Source organism: Myotis davidii, unplaced genomic scaffold (genome assembly GCF_000327345.1).
Source record: "Myotis davidii unplaced genomic scaffold, ASM32734v1 scaffold404, whole genome shotgun sequence".
NCBI classification, from domain to species: Eukaryota; Metazoa; Chordata; class Mammalia; order Chiroptera; family Vespertilionidae; genus Myotis; species Myotis davidii.
This window is the reverse complement of record NW_006295824.1, coordinates 3,699,424-3,716,148: the sequence shown is the minus strand read 5'-3', so window position 1 is coordinate 3,716,148 and position 16,725 is coordinate 3,699,424. Positions and strand designations below refer to the sequence as shown.

Sequence of the window (16,725 nt, the reverse complement as noted above, 5' to 3'; positions counted from 1 at the left end):
ATGGCCATTTGGGGTCCTTTTTTGGTTCCATATAAGTTTTTGGAGTATTTGTTCTAAATCAGTGAAATGTGCCATTGGTATTTAATAGAAATTGCATGGAATCTATAGGTTGCTTTGGGTAGTATGGACATTTTAATTATGCTAATTCTACCAATCCATGAACATGGTATATTCTCCACTTGTTTATATCCTCCTCTCTTTTTGCAGTGTCCTTTAGTTTTCTGAGTATAGGTCTTTTAACTCCTTGTTTTAGTTTATTCCCAACTATCTTAACTGTTTTGTGGCAATGGTAAATGGGACTGTTTTTTCAGCTTCTCTTTCTGGGAGTTCATTATTGGTTTATAAAAATGCCATCGATTTCTGGGTGTTTTGTATCCTACTACATTGCTGAATTCATTTATTAAATCTTGTAGTTTTTTGGTGGTGTCTTTAGAGTTTTCTATGTACAATATCATATCTGTGAATAATGACAGTTTTACTTCCTCCTTTCCAATTTGGATGCCTTTTATGTTTCCTTCTTATCTGATTGCTGTGACTAGGACTTCCAGTACTATGTTGAATAAGAGTGGTGAAAAGAGATTAAAAAAATCTAAGGATAATATTTTCAAAGGTAATCCAACTCTCTATGTAAGGACTTGAAGGAAACATGTTGTATGTTTGATGTGTTATTGTGTCATTTTCCACTATATAACCTTAGTCCATTTGGGTTGCTGTGACAAAAATAAGAGCAAGTGGCTAAAACAAGAAAGATACTGTTCTTGAGGCCAGGAATTTCAAGATCACGATGTTGAAGATTTGGTGTCTGGTGAGATCTGGCATCCATTCTGGTTCAAAGAATGCCATCTTCTTGCTATGTCCTTAAATGGGATGAGGGGCCAGAGAGATCCATGGGATCTTTTTTAAAAGGATACTACTCTCATTAGGGCTCTGCCTTCATGACCTAATCACATACCAAAGGCTCCCTCCAAATACAATCATATTGGGGATTAGGATTTCAACATATGAATTTCGGGTGGATATAAACATTCAGTTTATTAGTGAGTGTGGTATAATAAAAATGTCTTATTCTTGTGTCAGAGCACAAGACTTCCATTTGTAGCTTCAGATAAAGACATAGATCATCCAGCTGTTGTTATTTTTTTGTAATCATGTTGTAAATCATTGGTTGAAAATGAGTAAAATGGCCCAGCTGGTGTAGCTCAATGGTTGAGCATTGACCATTGACCTATGAACCAGGAGGTCACGGTTTGATTCCCAGTTGGGGCACATGTCCCCAGCAGACATGTAGGAGGCAGCAGATCAATGATTATCTCGCATCATTGATGTTTTTATCTCTCTCTCCCTCTCTCTTCCCTTCTGAAATACATACATATATATTAAAAAAACAAAATGAGTAAAATATTTGATAAGTAAAATAGAGAATAGTAAACTTGAATGAAACATAGCAATTTCCGATTTCAGAGGATTCACAGAAAGTAAAATGCAAAATTCAACTCAATCATGAATGAGAAGTTACTACAGAGTAGGTAACATGATAAAGAATTATATATACGTAAATTTGGGGTTAAATTTATTTTCCAGTATCTGGCAGGGTTTTAAAAATATTAATGTAGCTCAATAATTATTGCAAGGACAAAGAATAGGAAAGCTATATTCTTCACATTAAAAAATTTAATGACCACATAATACCCATATCCACTATCATCCCGCCCCCTCACACACAAATAGAATGTATTTAAAGTTTTTGCAATTTCAAATTTCTTCTTTAGATGAAGACATTTCTACGAATATGATGCCAGGTCATAATTTTTATGTTTCAGTTTTAAAATAATTTTAAACATCACCAATATTAAAATTTACCTCTTATGTTAAACTGATCAAGTGTCTACTACTAGTAAATGGTAGATCAATTTTCTCATAGAATCTATTCTTAAATCAAGCATTTTACTTTCTGCGTATAACTTGGTCCACTGGCCAAACCACTGAGGGGATGCCAGCAGGGAATTTCAATAGGAAACACCATTGTCAAAGAGGGAAATCTGCATGGCTGGGACAGAATTTTATCTTCTTAAGACACACTTGTCATTTTCTCTCCACTTCATGTGAAATGTTTGATGGTTAGAATTAGGAATTTTCTTAAGGCTTTGGGCCACCTTTGTACAACCCACCAAATGCCTACATGGAAAAAGTATGCAGCACCTGCAAACATAATAATCAATCATAATAAAATCAGAGGCGCTAATCACGTCAGAGGTCTTCAATATGTATCAGCTTTATCTGACTCATGACAATTTTCAAGAAATAGATGCTATTTATCATTTACACTAAACCACAAAAAGTCCCCCAATTTTGACTTCTATACATAGGTGATTCTTTGCATGATTCACTTGGATTCCTTTTCTATAATGAACCTTAAAATATGAGTCAATTAAAAGAAAATCCACTCCATTGGTAGTGAAAAAATTATTTTGGGAGAGAAAATTCATATTGCTTTATCAATCTTCACTTATATTTTTAGCTTATTTAATATTAGTTCTTTAGTATTTTAGGAGAATTATCTTTTTACCCTTGGAGTCTTCATTTTCCCTAATAGTGTAAATGCAATTGGTGTTGGCTCTCATTCAAATGCTATTCAAAAATACCTCAATATTCTACTTAACACCTACATATACTTCTTTCAGTATGTCAATTCTAATGTCCTTCAAAACCATAATCACCAAGGCATCAAATCTGCTGCTTCTTTCCTTTTTGTTCTGGCTTGTTGAACCATCCTTTATTTAATGAGCTGTAGCCTTAGGGCATCCTGGGGGAGGGGTCTAGGTATTGGGAGGAAGCACCTGACTTCTTCCTCTAAGACCAATTGGCAGAAACCATTCACACAAAAGAATGAATGTCACATGTCATGTAATTAATGTAGTATTGTCAGGAGCACCCCCAATATTTGTAATCCTCTCTTTTCTATGAATACATTTATAATTTTAATTATCTTGACAGTAAAAAGATAACTTTATTTTGTTTTAAAATTTTTAGTTATTGATTTTAGAGACAGAGAGAGAACACTGATTTGTTGTTTCACTTATTTATGCATTCATTGGTTGATTCTTTATGTGCCCTGATCAGAAATCGAACCCACAACCTTGGCATATCAGGACAACGCTGTAACTAACTGAGCTACCCAGCCAGGGCAAAAGAGACAATTTTATCATAGTAGGACTAAATCATGCTTTCAGCTAGCTCAAGGACCAGTGTGATACTACTTTTAAGATTTTTTACTCAGAATTTAAAACCTGTCAACAATGGAATATGCTGCTGCATGAGGTAGTGAGGTCTCTATTTATCAGAGATTTTTTTCTTCCTTTTTTTTTTTTAAAAAATCTTCACCTGATGATGTTTTTATTGATTTTCAGAGAGAGAGAGAGAGAGAGAGAGAGAGAGATTGTTGTGAGAGAGCACAGGACTGAACCTGCAACCTGCATGCTGATTAGAGGTAAAACAGATGTCCCTCCCTGAAGTAGAGTCTGTGAGCAGGGGAGGAAAAGACTGCACCCTGCTGGCAGGAACAGAAAATCCTTGAATGAGGTGACTTAAAACTAGACCTTAGCAGTGGTTCTCCACCTTCCTAATGCCGCGACCCTTTAATACAGTTCCTCATGTTGTGGTGACCCCAACCATAAAATTATTTTCGCTGCTACTTCATAACTATAATTTTGCTACTGTTATGAATTGTAATGTAAATATCTGTTATGCAGGATGTATTTTCATTGTTACAAATTGAACATAATTAAAGCATAGTGATTAATCACAAAAACAGTATGTAATTATATATGTGTTTTCCGATAGTCTTAGGCAACGAAAGGGTTGAGAACCGCTGTCTTAAACCCTTTTTATCACTTGAGAGAACCTATGGATGGTTAGTTATATGCATGGTTTATTGTATCACTCGCTCAGTAACTTCTTTAGCATCTTTAGTTCACAGTAAAATACTTTCTACCCTTGTCATGTGCCTTACTTTCCCATTCAGTAGTCTCCTTTCTTGTTTTGCTTGTGTGTCTCATCTGAGTGGAATTCAGCTTTTGAAGCTTACTGATAGTCAAAGGAACCAACATACTTAGCATGTTCTTAGATTTGGCCTGGATTGGGTGTTGTCTAGATGTTCATGGCAGACCTATTACTCATGCCTACTCCCATGGAAAGTTCTGGATATGTGAGTTTCCTGATCTTTCTGGATTCTCTTCAGTAAGCTTGAACATGTCAAAAATTATGTCTTGCCTAGCTGGTTTGGCTCAGCGGATAGAGCATCGGCCTGCGGACTCAAGGGTCCCAGGTTCGATTCCGGTCAGGGGCATGTACCTGGGTTGCGGGCACATCCCCAGTGGGGGGCGTGCAAGAGGCAGCTGAATCGATGTTTCTCTCTCATTGATGTTTCTAACTCGCGATCCCTTTCCCTCTCCCTTCCTCTCTGTAGAAAAATCAATAAAATATATTTTTTAAAAATTATGTCTTGATATAGATAAAAGTAAATTGCTATGAAGTTTGTTAGGATGAAGTTAATGTTTCTGAATTTGGATAGTTGGTAATTTTAAGTAAAAATTATTTCATTTTTCCTTCCTCCACCCTGCCCCAAGATAAGCTGCAGATACAGAAGGTAGGGAAAATAATTGACTATAAATCTCATGTCATTGCAAAAAGTAAATCAGGCCACAATGAAATGCCCTTTAGGTGGGACACAATACAACCATCCTCACGCCTGTGCAAACTCTTTATTAAAGCAACAATCAAAATACAGGATGAATCACGTTTGTTTGTTTTTTCTACTATAACATCAACTTAAATATCAGTCATTTGTTTCCATATTTAAATTACTTTTAAAAGGTTGAACATTTATAGTTCACAAAATCGCCAGTTTGACATTTACCCCAGGTAAATTTTTTACTTTCCAATTTTAATACAGGATATGCAGAAATAGATATACAGCAAACCAAACAGAAATACAAGTGTCTTCTTAGACTCTAACTCACTATAGGCAGCTCTATGGTGTCAGAGAGATACATTTGAAGGCTATTGTTACAGGTTAAATAAAAAATAATTCATGCCAAAATATTCTTAGAGTTAATTGTTTTATAGTTTTATATTCTTTAAAGCTTCAATTTTGATTGTGGTAGTCTAAGTATTAGCCTCTTTAAAATGATATCTCTATAGAATCATAAAGATCATTGCCAACCTCTTATGATATTTTCTTGTATAACAAACCCTCAGTCCTTTGGAAAACATAATAAGCAATTCTATTTTACTTGATCCCTCCCCCCCCCTGATTTATTTAATCCAAATTAGATTAATCATTGTAGAAGCCCTAAGAAAAGCATTAGGAAAATGAATGTTGTCGTCTACTGAAGGGCGTTTAAATGAATAGGTAAATATAAAAATGAATATTTTGAGCACCTGATATCTTAAAGTTATCAGGTGTTCAAAATGTGTGGGAATATACAATGAGATCTGGTAGGTATTTAAAGAGTACAATAAATTAGTTTAAAAATCTAGTAGAAAAGGAATAATAATCTTAAGGGATTGCTAAAAGGATATGGGAAGATAGGTACAGGTCAGTAGTTGAACTGTGCTGAGTATAAAATAGAGTATCTGAAAGAAGAGTTAAATGCTCCATTTTCTTACCAAATGAAACACTGAGAGGAAATCCCCCCTTTAGCAGAACCATTTCAGAATTTCAACACTGACACAATATTTCCATTTGCGAATAAAAGATGCCAGATTTGCCTTTGTAAAACGGTTCCTCCCGTGGTTGGGATTGGTATTTCTATAGTGAACTAGATTTGTGTTGGCTGCACCACATTGAGAGTGTGCCTATACAAAACATGCAAGTATTCATTGTGCCTCACATTTTCTTCATGTATTAAAGAAGTGAGCAGATCTTAGATCACTAATAAATAACAACCCAAGCATTAGATTTAAAACAGGTTATCAGTCCATTAAAGAATCTACAGAGCCATAGTTCAATTCTGTCTTTCCATTAAGTTGTTTTCTTATCTCACACTTGCCCTTTAAAGGGAAGCTTAAACAACATACACAATTAAAAATTCAGCAAACAACAAAAAAGAAAAAGAAAGGAAGGGGATTCCAGAATCCATAGTTTTGGGGAAAAAAAAAAAAAAGGAATGCTTGTAAGCATCTGAAACAGATCATTCTTGATGTAATGGCGACATAATAATGCTTGGTATGGGTGAGAACATTCACATATTTTCAGAGTGATTTCTATAGATTAGGCATCACATTTAGTTCCTAGAGATTTTAGTCAAGTATTAGTTTTTCTTTTTACTAAGTATGATATACAAAAAGATGAGAAGAGTAGATGTGCCCTAACAATATGAAAATATAATATATTAAACAAAACCACTATAAATTACATAGATTTTTCATTATAAATTTTTCCCATTTACAATAAATACCATCCAAGTTTGCAGATCACCTAAGTGAATTAAATATGCATACATATCTGAATTATTTTTAGAATTTCAAGAAAAAAATTGCCAGAGATATAACCAGATGTCTCAGAAACCAGAAATTGTTTGATTTTGAGAATGACTACATACAACCCAAGGAACATGGCTTGGGATTTGGTATTAAGCTTTTAAAACTGCCCAAATGAGTCTGACATGTGTATTGTGTATGCGCGTGCGCATGCACACACACACACACACACACAGCCATATCTCTATGAATCTGAGCAGTTATTTATCTTTGAAAATCAGCTGAAAGTCACAAGGTCATCTACATTTCATATTCTAGCAGGAAAACCTTTCTCCCTTTGTAAGAAGCAATAGGATGGATAGGAAGAGTGTAGAATTTCTGGGAGGAGAAATCTCTGTTGTAAGCTAATTTCCCTTTAGGTTGGCTATTATTATATCAAGAGCTTTTTGATGCTTTAAAGAGGGAGAACATTTTGAAAATCTATATAATCTCCTCAGTCTAAAGAAGCTAAAAGCAAAATGGAAACATTCTTTGGTCACACATTTCTGCTCCTACTTCATAAAAAAATTTGCCCATTTTAAACGTTTTACCCTGAATCAATGTCTAGACGAAATAGATGTCTTCTCCTGCAATTTTCATGTGGAAATATGCACATGGGTTTGGGTGGAATGAAAACTGAATACATTGAGAAACAGTTCTCCCAATACCCCAAAGTGAGCTTAAGTCTCTATTGTTTTGGGCATACAGATCCCTGGTAAGAATTTGTTGACCTCTATAACAAGTGAGAGTTGGAGATAAAACTTTTCTGCACCCAAATACATAAAATTCCTGTCAGGAGAGCCCAATCAGGAGTCATGGTTTCTCTTGTTTGCTCACTACTAATTTCTTTATGTGACCACCCAAGATGCCAACAGTTCATTCCTGACTAAGAGATGTCTGATCAAACTCCACATCTTGTGAGTTTGCCTTCAACATCAGGTATCTATAAGTAAAAAAAACTGTCAAAGCCATTCCTAAAGCCATACTTACTGCCTTCCGCTACAGAGCTAGAGACATTTGCTGTAAAGTTTGGACAGCAAAAGCATCCAATCTCATGTACCCATTTTTGCTCCTAATATTGCATGTCTCTTGCTATGGGGGCCACCATGAGAGATTACAAACTTTCCATAAAACTTTAAATGTATGAGCGAGATTTTGTGAGCACAACCCCTATACTTTGTAAGTAAAAAGATTAAACCCCAGAATGGAGAAGGGGACTTTCCAAGGTCACTTATCCAGAGAGTGATAGATTAAGGACTAAACATCTGCATCTGCTCTCTCATTACCAGTGTGGTCCATGTAACTAATCTCCGATGTCATGACCCCATCAGCCATGACCCTTATAACTGCTTGTAAGGTTAGTGTCTCCCTGCTCTTAAGTAAAAATGAAATAACACCACTTGTTCTCATCATGATTAAATCTAAACTGTAGAAGTGGTCACATGATTAATTTGGGGGGGAAGGGAGGGAAAAGATCCACAATTTACTTAAAATGCTATGATTTTTGAAAATCATACTTACTACTGAGTAAGTAATGCAGCATAAACAATGTTAGAGATACAAATGAAAATCTTTAAAGTAACTGTGAAAAAGGATAAGGATAATAGTATTGGTTTGGTTCTGTGAGAGAATGAGACTATTTAAATGGTGCTCAGAACTCACCAAATCTTCCGCCTCTGACAGATAAGGAAACAAACCCAGACTTGCCCAAAGCCAGGCAGCTGGTTATTGGCACGGTCAGGTAAGGTGTTGGCCTTTGGATGACTAGTTTTGTCTTTTGTCTATGATATCATTGTGCCTTGCATATTACTGCTTTCTTGTGAGATTAAAAATTAATTTAATACTTTTGGCATGAAATTTGATGGTACAGTTTCCTATACTATTATAATACTAGAGGCCCTATGCATGAAATTCATGCAAGGGGCTCGGCCCTCACAGCCCCAGCTTCATCTGGAAGGTCGTCCAGACGGTTGTCCGGAGGTCATCTGGATGGTCGTTCTGCTGTTTGGTTTAATTAGCATATTAGCTCTTTATTATATAGGATATCCTTCCCTGCAAGTCCTTCTGGGTAGCTAATACTATACAACCTTACAGGGATTCATCAAATGCCTCTGACTTAGGAAGCAATAAATTTTCCAGATAAAGATCAGTTTTTGTTTGGAGGATGATGTTACTTAAATGTAAAAACAGCAGTTTTCATGGTTATTATGAGTATACTCAACCTTTTATAATCCACCACCACCACCACACTTCAGTTGAGCTCACACAAAGGCTCTTAGAATCGGACAGGTAAACACGTTTTCATTTGGCTATTAAAGTGCTGTTCCTGGGCAAAGTTTTTCTGTTTCACTTACAGCAGCTTCATTGGAAACAAGTAAAAATCAAGGTATGAAAATAGGCCTTGGGAATAATAAAAACAAGGAGTCTAGTGACTACTCTGGAACATTATAAATGACTTGTAGATATCAGCCCTGGTACTGGTAGACTGATACCAACGCCTCTGAGGTAAATGTTCTAGGGGAAAGCAAGAACAAAGAAGACCAAATCAGAAAGAGCAATTAGTATTAATATAACAACAACTACTCCATTATTAAGGAACAGTGAAAGGAACAAAGACTGAGAAGAAAGTGCAACAAACCCATATACGTGCATTTGCTATTGTAGCAGACCTGTAATTTTTTTTTAGAAAGAAAAGCAATGCAGTGTGCATTGGATAGGGCTCTTGAACTCAAAATTTATCTTACAGTAGTGTACTCTTTGCCAAAAGGGCATCACCAGTGAAGGTATTTGGCAGAGAATCGTCTCTAAAACTTGTATCACTTGGACAATAGCATCAATCCTGCACCCTGATGTTTCCTGCATCCTTTTCTCCTGGGGAAGGTCCAGTCACAAGGACTGCACACAGGTGTTTCCCCTTCTACAATAGCATCACTCCTATCTAGGGGATGAGAGTCTCCTTGTAAGGCTTAGCGGCAAGTGCGTACTACATCTGGACTACGAGGAGCAGCCCCTGATTTTCTTAATATGCATAGCTTTTCAGAGTTGATTTTAGACATGGCTTTCATAAATAATGCAGGTGTTTCTTTCATGTGCCACTGCCAGTTCTGTAGTTTCCAGGTGAGCAGGCGGTGGGACTCTATCTGATACCTCAACAGGCATGGGCTCGACAGGCGTGGGCTCAACATCCATGGGCTCAACAGGCGTGGGCTCTTCAGGCGTTAGCTCTGTGGATGTTTCATCTGTAGAAGGCTCTACAGTTTCTGGGGATTGTTCAGCTGACAGTTCTGTGTCCTCTTCATCTTTGACATCTTCAAACTGTACACCCTCTTGGTCATCCACATGGTCTTTTTTGGATTGTGGATGTATGGACACCTTGATGGCAATCTGCTGAGGCTGTTCATGCAGTGATGAAGCGTCTGAGTCAGCGGTGGGGGAGTCACTTCGCTTCAGAGAGTTTCGGATCATGTACACCTCATCCCTGTCCATGGCCTCTTGGCCTTCTGGCGTGTGCTGCACAAAATTCTGCCCCTGCTCCTCCAGCCTGACCACCTCCATGATTTCCTCCATGATGGTTCTGCAGTTCATAATGAGAGGAGGCAGAGGCACGCTCCTGGCCAGCTCTTCAATGTAGCGGGCAAACTCCATGGTTTTGAATTGGGTGACTTTGGCAAGCTCTAGAGTTTTGGCTGAGGTGATGATGGGGATCCGCTTGGCGATCTCGAATGCCTTCTGCAGCTTCTCCGCGCCTTCTGTCCTAAAGAACTCGTTGATGGCCTTCTCTGTCTTCTTCAGGTGGCTGCTCATCATACACAGGCGGGTGATGTTGAGGACCATGACGATGGTGAAGGCCACGAGGCAGACCACCATGTAGTAGACACCCATGTCTCCCGAGGTGAAGATGACACGCAGGGTCACCGTGTTGTTCACAATGCCATAGGCATTAGAGGCAACACATGTGTATTTCCCTCGGTCTGAAAAAGACACCTTGGTGATGTTCAGGAGGCCGCCCTCGTGCATCTGCCATTTTCCTGTTGGAAGGGAGAGAACATTCAAAAAAAGGTCATACAGTTCCCACTGAAGTGGCTACAAGCTTGCACGTTACTAGAACTATCTTCTACTGATGATAGCAACAGTGAACCTTTATTGTGTGCCAGACATTGACGTGTATAAACTCATTTAATCTTCACAACAACTCTGTGGGATGGGTACTAATACTTTATAGGATGACAAAACGGAGGCACAATTAGATTAAACCATGTTCTCAAGATCACCAGTTTGGAAGTAGTAGAGCTAGATGATGAACTCAGGTTCAAGAGGCTGTACTTAAACCACCAAAGCATACTATGTAATTCCATATCCTGTGAAAAACAAGAAAAATAAGCCATGTGGAAAATACTGTGTTCTTACTAGAGAATTCCTTCACTGTAGCATCTGATTTTCTAACCTGCCTGTGAGCATGACTCTGTTGAACACTGGAGAGTTTAATGCTTCTCAGAATATCAAGTAGTTTAGGACCAACATAAAATCTGGAGTAAATCCAATTAAGTTATATTATTTATCTGGGTTGCTCATATTTGACATTGAAATTGTCCTTGTGTGACCGCCGTTGATTAGAACATGATTATGTCATTAATTTTAAGAATCTACAATGAATTATCCATACTACTTAAAGTTATTAGCTAACAATGTGAAGATTTGGAGGCTGGGTATGAATTAGTATCATTTTGTTTTAGTCTTTCAAATAAATGATAGACTCATCAAATTGAAAATAAGCCTCACATGATAGAGAATGCATGTTGATAACAGAAATACTTCCCTCTCTGGCCTGGAAAGGACATAGTGTTGACTTGTGAATGAGGTTCTGAGTCGGGCAAAACTCTTTAGTTGGGGTTAATTCTTAGTCTGCCTGTATATCCATAGGTCAGAGGACCCCTGGACAACATGATACTAGGTTTGACTTGTGGGTCTTGGATCTGAGCCTTTCTGTAATCCCATCTCTACCCATCTACACTGTCCTATAGAGAAGGGAGGGTCCAGGTTAGGCCTTGGGGGAGGTCTAAGGAACAGAGCAGGCACATACTTCTCCATAAAAGCACTCTAGTTCCCCAAGCCAGCTAGAGGACCTCTCCTGAGAGACTGGATCATTTAACATGTAGTTTCCTCTTAAGTACCTATTATTGCATAGTCTTTTTACTTGTTTCTTCCCTCCTGGCAATGACTTTTAATTCTAATTAAGAGTCTGATATTTCCCAAAAGCAACAAGCAAAATGCTCCTTTTTAAAATTAGTGAGCACATACATGACCAGGGACTGAGGAACAAGGCAACAGAGGGCCTTCTATATTCCACCGTTGTTCTGCTACCACATGGTGACTGCAGTCCAAGGAACATTCTGAAGGGAGCTGGCAGGAGTGGTGAGGTGCCTCCTGGGGGCCGCAGTCCCTGACTTGCTAGCCCTGGGGAATCTGGCAGGATGCTCTTAGTGGATGCTGTCATATTACTTTGCTTTCTGAAAGAACATCTGTGAAGAGCAGTTCCTGGTGTCCCTGACTAACCCTTTTCTAACAATTCAGCCAGTATATTTACCCCAAGAGTAGAAAACACTGGTTTGGAAAATCTAGCGAAATTTTCAGTCTCTGTGAATGTGCAAGAATAAAAAAGCCTAGCACCCGGTCTGTGAAATTTTCTCTCATTCACATGGGGTAGGGGCAAGCCTTCCACCCCTTTCATTCCCTGAACCTGAATTTTGATACTTTTACTGCAGATTTACCCAAATGTATAACAATAGGAGGCAAGGGAAATTATAATTTTCTTACAATTTGCTTGTTTCATAAGAGTAGACTACAACAGGCCTAGGGGACAAAAAAAACCCAAAAACAAAGCAATACACCTCTAGTTGATTGAAAGCTTATTATAGATATGGAAGGCACTGGGCTCCAGGAATTATAGGTGATACATTTACCTTCCTTTATTTGTAAGAAAATACAACAGGGAAGAGGGTGGGGAGGTGAGGTTATTTGTTTGGGGAATGATTAGAATCAATTCATTCATCTCCTAACCTCCCCAGTGCCACTCCTTTTATGGAGGAATTAATCTGTAAATATAAAGATAGAGTAGTCTAAATCTGGGTGCCGAAGAACAAAAGCAGAAAAGAACACTAAGCTAGGAAGGCAGGCAGCTAATCTATATACATAAAAGCCTAAGCGACCGAACGACCAGCCAACCAGTTGCCATGATGCGCACTTACCACCTGGGGGCAGACGCTCATTGCAGGAGCTTCCCCCTTGTGGTCAGTGCGCTCCCACAGTGGGAGCACTGCTCAGCCAGAAGCCAGGCTCGTGGCTGGCAAGCACAGCTGCAGTGGCACAAGCCTCTCCTGCCTCCTCAGCAGCGCTATCAAGCGGTGGCGGCAGGCACAGCAGGGCCGGGATGAGCAGGAGCCATGTGCGCTCGGGCTCCTCCCAGGCTGCCTGCCGCTTCACGCACTGCTACATCCTCCGAGTGGCCCCAGATTGCGAGAGGGCACAGGCCAGTCTGAGTGACACCACCAGTGCATGAATCTGTGTTCCGGGCCTCTAGTGGTAATATAAACAACCTTCTCTTGGCACCTACATAATAGTTTTAGTCATATTGTATTTTGTTACAGACAAATGAAATGCAACAATATTTTTTGTTTACAACATGCCCGTGCTTTCTGGTATTTAAAGATGTTTCTGAGCATAAATTTCATAGTTCTTTTCAAGCATATTTGTAATTGTGTATTGACATGTATTTATTCTGGACCCAAGTGATTCAATGCAGATTAGAATTTAGACATTTCAGAAGATTCTTTTCACATTGTGAAAAGAGGCACAATTTGGAACTAAACACAACCTTAGTAGGTGACATTTGTGGCTCATTTTGGGGGAAAGCAGATTTTCAGTAGATATTTACTTAGGAGCATATTCTGCTTCTTAGTCCAGGGCAGTGGGTCTTTAGACTAACATCTTTTATATACTTTATTCAATCATTAATTTAGTTTGTTCTTGAATTCTGAAACCTGGCTATGTATCTGTGAAGTGACTATATTTGCTTAACTATAAACTATGACAAAATGAATCTATGTTATGATCCTAAAACACTTGAATTATTACCTATAATCTGAGCTGCAACACCCTAGTTAAATGACTGGGACCACATCTCTACCTGCCAGCAATTTCCTGTTTCCAATCTAAGACGAGGATACCAAGACATCCCTTTAGTATCCTTTACTAGATTCCTCTTGAAACAACCATCATCTTTATTTTATGGATTAATGTGATATTAATTACATTTAGGCTTTAATGAATGTGTGACCTGGATTAAACATTCTATTATCAGATCACAAAGCAAGTCTTTGGAAGCCAACACACACACACACACACACACACACACACAGACACACACACACACACACACACCCCTACCTCTCTAAAGACTAAACTGTCAGAAGAGCTAAGATTTGGACCTCAAAGATGATGTAGGTCTGTCTGGCTTCTTTTATAAAGGCTGATACATTGATTCCTTCCTAGGAATTAGGACTTAAATTATGCCTCAGCCTCAGTTAACCTGTGACTAGTGATAAAGATTCCTGCTTGTTCTACTACCATATGACCCCTAGAAACTATGAAGATGGCACAAACTCCACCTTGGGGGGTCCTCCTACGTCAGCTTGGAGCCCAGGTTCATGCAGAATCGCCGCAGGTACCTGCCCAGCTGGGATCATCCTGGGAACATTTTCTGTGCTGCATGGAGCCATTCACCTATAGAGACCTTGTCCCAAGACTCCTTCTGGAACGGTCCCAACTTAAGCTGTTCAGAAAGTTAAAGAAATACTAACACCCACAGAGCTATACATTTGAATCAGGTATACACTGTTCTGCCCCGTGTGTTTAAAACTGTAATTGAGAGGGAATGTCGAAGGGATGTGCTGCATTTTCATTACATTGCATCACTTCAGCATCAACACACATCTAAAATGTCAGCAGCTGATGCTGTCAGTTCTACATGCAATGATTTCAGAGGAAATAAAACAGCAGTTGAACCATTACTTTCTGAACGTAAAAGATTGCATGTATTCCCGAACCTTCTTGATGGTAGTTCACGTCCCCCCAATGCTTTGCTCAAATTGTAGTTCCCGCTCTGAAACACCCTTCCTCCATCCCCCCTCTTCACTCCAGTCCTCGAGTGTCATCTGAAGGTCAGGCTAAAACACTGTCACACGCAGCAGGAAGAGACTGGAAAAAAGGAGCCAGAAAGGCTAGCGTTTGCACAGAACCTGTCACAGTCTTCCCCAAGAAACTCCAAGCACTAGAATCACACGTGAAAATCACCCACACATGAACAGAAGTGTTGTGGGGACAGTCTCTTCTTTGCAAAGAGAAAAGATAGCAGATGTTATTTCTTAGCTGAGCTGTGGTGTGCGCTAAGCTGCACAACAAAGCTGACATCTTTAGAAGGCAGCGATCTTTTTTTTTAAATCTTGTTCATGCATTCAGTAACGATTGTTGAATACATTGTTTATAGACCAGCTTCCACACCAGACTGTGCAAATGCAAAGATGATGTCTGACTGCGAAAACCATCCAAACCAAAGAGGCACACAGACTCCAATAAATAACTGGGTTTTCCCTGGCACAGGACAGGGGCTGGGGAAGGGAACAGTGGGGACAGGCTTCCTAGAGAGGCTTGAGGAACTCACCAGGACCAGGACCAGCTGGGGTGGTGCAGGCACGGAGGGTCAAGAGAAAGGACTTTTAAGGACAGCGGGCCCGGGGTGGGGGGGTGGGGAGGATGCTTGGTGTGAGGGGGAAGCACATGAGTAAAAGAGGGAAATCAGTGGGCGCTCCTGTAGCTGACACACCATTTTTATAATCCAGAAGGGCCAACCCAAAAGAAAAAAAAAATGGGGAAAAGATGTGAATGGATAAGTCACAGGGAAAAAAAGAAATGCAAGTGGTATCTAAGTGTGAAAAACCACCAGTGATTTATAATTAAAATTTAAAGGGATTAATTTTAAATAACATTACTTTTTCACTTTTCAGAGTGCCAAATAAAAGCGGGGGGGGCGGGACATTGAGAATACATTATGTTTCCAAGAGAATAGAGAAAGGGACACTCCCCCACACTGCAGGTGGGAGTTGGGTGGCTAAAAACCTTTGGAAGGTTGATTTGGAGGAATCCTCAAAATTTAAAGTGAATGTAACCTATGAGTCACGTTTAGACTTGAAATTCTTCAACTCAGGCAAGCCTAGATTGATTGAGAAAACATTAATGAATGCAAGAAAATCAAAGTAATGAAAAATACTTCTTTCGAGAGGTCCTTCTCTCGAGGGACATAGTTCTAGAGCTTTCCTCCCCTGCCAGCATTCTCTGGGAGAAGCCATCACCACAGTCCCATCCAGGAATGTGGGTGCCCTGGTATCTCTATGCCACCCTGGGGCATGCATGCACACATGGAGGGAAAGTCACTCAAGACAGCACAACATCGTGTCAATAGGACAGTGTCAGGAAGACTGTCTAGCAATCAGAGAAGTGGATCAACAGCACCGTATGACTACAGTTAAACCTGTAAACATCAAGACTTTCTATGGTATAGGGGTTATTGTGATCTGACGTAAAACCAATATACGGTACCAGATCAGAACGGTCGCTCATGCAAACAACTTCTGACCCAGGTCGTGCTGTACAGAGATAAGCTGCATCAACACCTTCTAGGACTGAAGAACCCCAAGGAAAGTGAGAGCACAACCAACAAAGACACTGTCATTGCAGCTTTTCTCCAAATACCATGTCTATGGAAATCTTAAATCTTCCCAGCTTTTCCTATGGATCACTGAGTATTAAAAATTAACATTATACCCAAATGCTAAGCTCTTAGAATTTCCCTCAAATTACGTATTAGAAGAGAAGGGTTTCTTTTGCCATAGAGATGTCTGTGGATGTGTCAACAAACTGACGTACAGTTCGTCTGTGTCCCCAGTGAGTGATATAAGAAGATTAAAACTGTCCACAACTCCATTTAGATACTCAGGCTCTTAAGCTCCCTCCTCGTGTTCATGCTATTCAAGAAGGAAGAGTTCAATCTGCCAAAACAAGGAAGTTATTTTCCTGAAACCAACTTAAAAATTTTCAGATGGTGAGAATTCCAGTGAGTGTTTAAATGAACATAAATGAAACACAACATTCACT

At 39.2% G+C, this 16,725-nt stretch overlaps 1 protein-coding gene across 1 annotated transcript in view; it reads right to left on the bottom strand.

Moving 5' to 3' along the window:
- Positions 1-9,064: 9,064 nt before the first annotated feature.
- Positions 9,065-16,725, bottom strand: part of MFAP3L (microfibrillar associated protein 3 like) — a 27,265-nt gene continuing 19,604 nt past the window's right edge. Inside the window, exon 3 of the mRNA XM_006770740.2 lies at positions 9,065-10,547. Coding sequence (XP_006770803.1) covers positions 9,568-10,547 — 980 coding nt within the window. The 3' untranslated portion in view covers positions 9,065-9,567. The remainder of the gene's footprint in view (positions 10,548-16,725) is intronic.